The 3,983-nt window shown below is 46.1% G+C and overlaps 1 protein-coding gene across 3 annotated transcripts in view; it reads left to right on the top strand.

Moving 5' to 3' along the window:
* Positions 1-3,983, top strand: part of KALRN (kalirin RhoGEF kinase) — a 789,193-nt gene that overhangs the window by 709,148 nt on the left and 76,062 nt on the right. For 2 of the 3 annotated variants that reach the window (XM_023728787.1, XM_004373615.1), the window contains exon 4: positions 679-774. The exons of the other annotated variant lie outside the window; for it this stretch is intronic. In XM_023728787.1, coding sequence (XP_023584555.1) covers positions 679-774 — 96 coding nt within the window. The remainder of the gene's footprint in view (positions 1-678; positions 775-3,983) is intronic. 3 annotated transcript variants of the gene reach the window in all.

The following is a 3,983-nucleotide window of genomic DNA, read 5'->3' as shown; positions in this document are numbered from 1 at the left end:
GTGTTCAGTTTGGGGGGGCCTTACCAAAAGCTGCTCCACAGGATTTTTAATGGCTGATTTGACTCAGTGGCAACTGATCTGATCTGTTGGATTTCATGGAGAGGTGTGCAGGTGTGTGTGTGTGCGTGCGTGCATTTGTGTGTGTGTGAATGGGGAGGGAGAGGATGTGTAGCTTGCTGCTCTCTAAGTGCCATCTCGCTAGCATTTTTGCTTGGCACACAGTGAACATCTGTAGCTAAGGCTACAGTGAAGCAAGTCCTCCTTCTCCTCTTCGGACACGTTTGAGACTGGGTTTATTGACTTTTTTCAGTTCCTGGAACAGCAATGGACCATCCCGTAGTAGCCAAAGTTCTGTCTGTCCTCAGGGCAGTCACGTAGCCCTTACCTATTGGCCTCCGGGGAACTCAGCGACTCCTCCCCTCAGCTCCTTTGGAGGCCTGATGAAGGAGAACCTGGCCCACCCATGCTTTGCTGCTGGCCAGGATACCTGACAAGGGGTCGAGCAGGCATTTCACACACCCACGCTACCCCCATCTCCCTCTGTCATCTCTTCCCTCTAAACATACAGCTTTGCTCTCCTCGCCTACCTTGAGCTTTGGACTTTCTGTTTTGCTTCCTAATTGCTGTTCCTCCTTCCTTGCTAATCTGCTTTTTCCTTTGCTACCTGATGTCTTGCAGTCGTCCTCTTTGCTAGCAGCCCGGCAGGCCCCCACCGAAGTCCCTACGGCTGCAGACCTTGTCAGTGCAATAGAAAAGTTGGTCAAAAGCAAGCTGGTAAGTGGGGGTCCTGGAGGCAGTTCTGCATTTGTCTCACCTCCATGCCACTCCCAGGGTCTGGCATCTATCTGTCATGTTCTCCTTTGCACCTGTCCTCATTGCTCCTGTAGGACTGTTTCCAGCTAATGATGGTTTCTCAGAAAGCTGTGCCCCACAGTCCCCTTTGGCTTTGTTTGGGAGTGGGCAGGGGGAATTAACAGACCTCTTTGGGGTTGTGACATTGATTAAGGGTGAAAAGTTTCCAAGACACAATAGCACTCACTGTAAGCCTAGTCCCCTGGCCTACAGAGAAGTGGCATTTGGACAGCCACTTGTGTGTGTCTGGTCAGCACTGAAGCTAGTGCACTGTGCTGCTGAGATGGAACACAGATCAGATCCCTGAAAGCAAAAGGTAGTTTTATTCAGAGATCTCAGATAGCCTTCGGGCTTGCCAAGTCTTGCAAAACTAAACTACGGATTATAATGAAGAATGGACAAAAGTGCGTGGATACCTCATCACAAGAAATTAAGGGAGCTGGTACATATCCTCATCCCCAGGGAAAAACCGAACACCAGTCACTGAAAACTGGTCTAGCCTGTGACGGTCTCATGGACCAATCAGACCATGAGAGGGAAGGGCTATGAGTCTGAGCTGGCTTGGGGATCCTGGGTAATGCTGGTGAAAGAGCTCCTTTCTGATAGCTCATTTGGAGAGCGCTCTTCTTCTCTGCCTGTGTTTTTACGTTTGAGTGTATCACTATAGGGTGCCAATTTGAAGCACTTTTTCCTTTCCTTCACTCTCATGCAGGTCACGCAGTTTGGTTTTTCCTGCAGTTCTCATGAGGAGAAATGTCTGTGCTTTCACCAGACCTCTCTTGGGCAGTCCAGTATTTTAATCAGCATCATTTAAACCCTTCTCTGCTGGGCCCAGGAATTAGCAGAAAATAATGGGCCCTCTCTCCTTGATAATAATTTTGATTACAGTGACTCTCTTTTCAGATATCCCAGCGTACAGTGTACAAATGAGATTTAACACATAGGATATTCTTCATTTCCTTCTAAATTTCCCTTTCTAATAAAAAAAAAAATTATCTGGGGTTTTTAAGGATGACTGTCAAACTTGTGAAGGTTGTCCTTTTCCTGTGTCTCTCGAGGTCCTGCTGGTGGAAGTCGCGTGCTCTCGTGGGCACTGTATTAATGTTTGAAGGCATGTCCTCTCTGATTGCTCCTCACTTGCTCTGTCTTCCTCTACACACTGACCCATGCACCCTCTTCATTCTCCAAATACTATCTTTAAATTCTTTTTTTTTTTTTCTTAAAGTCATCTCTGTGTTTTCTCTTTCACCACCTGTGCCTGGAACCTGACCTAGTGCAGCTTCATCTTTGCCCACCTGAGTCTGCCTCCTGCACCCCATTCTTCTGATCAGTGCCCCACAAGCACTGCTTCTATTGCTCACCCCTGGGTGAGAAGGCTCACTGCCTCCCTATTGCCTATGAGCAAGGACCTCCAAAGTGTAGGGTACCTTCAGGTACACGGAACAATTTATTGGGAGTACGAGAAGAAACTATTAGAATCTCTTTGACTTATCAGTTTGAAATGTCTGGTTTTATGTGTTTCTTTACAGGCATAGTGATAATGCATACAAGTATATATGTTACATGTTTTGGGGGTGCGTGACCAAAATTGTGTTCACTGATAGAGGTATGTAATCAAAGTTTAGAAATCGCTAGCCTGTAGATCAAGTCCACACTTGCCCAGTATTCTAATGTTTTCTAGCCTGTTCTCCAACCTACCTTTCCAACATCCACTTATTATTCTGGTTGATGAACTCTACTTCAAACAAATAGTTTTCCTCACTGTCTCCTAACCAGATTTGGCTTTCCTCTCTCCAAGGTTTTTGTCTATATCATCCCCACTTGTCTGGAATGTTCTCCCTTGTGTTTTTTTTTTTTATCTAAAGCATAACTGTCCTACAAGGTCCCTCTCACATCTCACCTCTCCACAAGGGCTTCCCTGCCCAGCGCAGCCCCTTCCTTTGAAATCCTACAGCAGCCGGTGTCCATCTTACTCATACAGGGATGTCACATGCTTCCCTAGCTCTTATATGGCCCTGCCACACTATTTATTAAAATATCTTCATGTTTAACTTTTCATTTGCAGCTTATCTCCTCAGCTAGATGATAAGTCATCCAGGACATTGTTTGCTACTTCCACCATTAGTATATAGGAGTCTTTTACGCTTAACAGATTCTTAATAAACAGTTGTTTCCTAAAGTCAGCATTAGTTAACATTTCAAGATATATTTTCCTATTCCTACTGCTAAACTCTGCACCGTTGGGAATCTCTGTGGGCCTCTGGTTTGTGTGATCAATGGGCTTGGGTGTTAAACATGTGAGTGCAGTTATTAAGAAATCCCATAAGCACAACTTGACCAAGGCAAAGTCATAGAAGCTTCCTAGACGCATCCAAACGAATTGAGGGACCAAGTTACTGGGGCTGAGGGCTGGGGACCATGGTCTTGGGAGACATCTAGGTCAATTGGCATGACATAGTTCATAAAGAAAATGTTCTACATCCTACGTTGGTGAGTGGCGTCTGGGACCTTAAAAGCTTGCAAGCGGCCATCTAAGATACATCTATTGGTCCCATCTCGTCCGGAGCAAAGGAGAATGAAGAAAACCAAAGACGCAAGGAAAATATTAGTCCAAAGGACTAATGGGCCACATGAACCACAGCCTTCACCAGCCTGAGCCCAGAAGAACTATACGGTGCCCGGCTACCACCACCAACCATTCTGACAGGGATTACAATAGAGGGTCCCTGACAGAGTGGGAGAAAAATGTAGATCAAAATTCAAATTCACAAAAAAAGACCAGACTTACTGGTCTGACAGAGACTGGAGGAACCCCTGAGACCATGGCCCCCGGACACCCTCCTAATTCAGAACTGGAGCCACACCCAAAGCCTGCCTTTCAGCCAGAGATTAGATAGGCCTGGAAACAAAAAACAACACACAGGAGAAACATGCTTCTTAGTCCAATCAAGTAGATGAGACCAAGTGGGCAACACCTGCCCAAAAGCAAAGACGCGAAGGCAGGAAGGGACAGGAAACCCAGACAAATGGACACGGGGAACTCGGGGTGGAAAGGGAAAGGGAGAGAGTGCTAACACATTGTGGGGATTGCAACCAATGTCACAAAACAATTTGTGCATACATTTTTGAAT

This window comes from Trichechus manatus, unplaced genomic scaffold, assembly GCF_000243295.1.
Source record: "Trichechus manatus latirostris isolate Lorelei unplaced genomic scaffold, TriManLat1.0 scaffold00026, whole genome shotgun sequence".
Lineage (NCBI taxonomy): Eukaryota > Metazoa > Chordata > Mammalia > Sirenia > Trichechidae > Trichechus > Trichechus manatus.
Note: the sequence above shows the minus strand (reverse complement) of the source record. Positions and strands in the feature narration are given on the sequence as shown.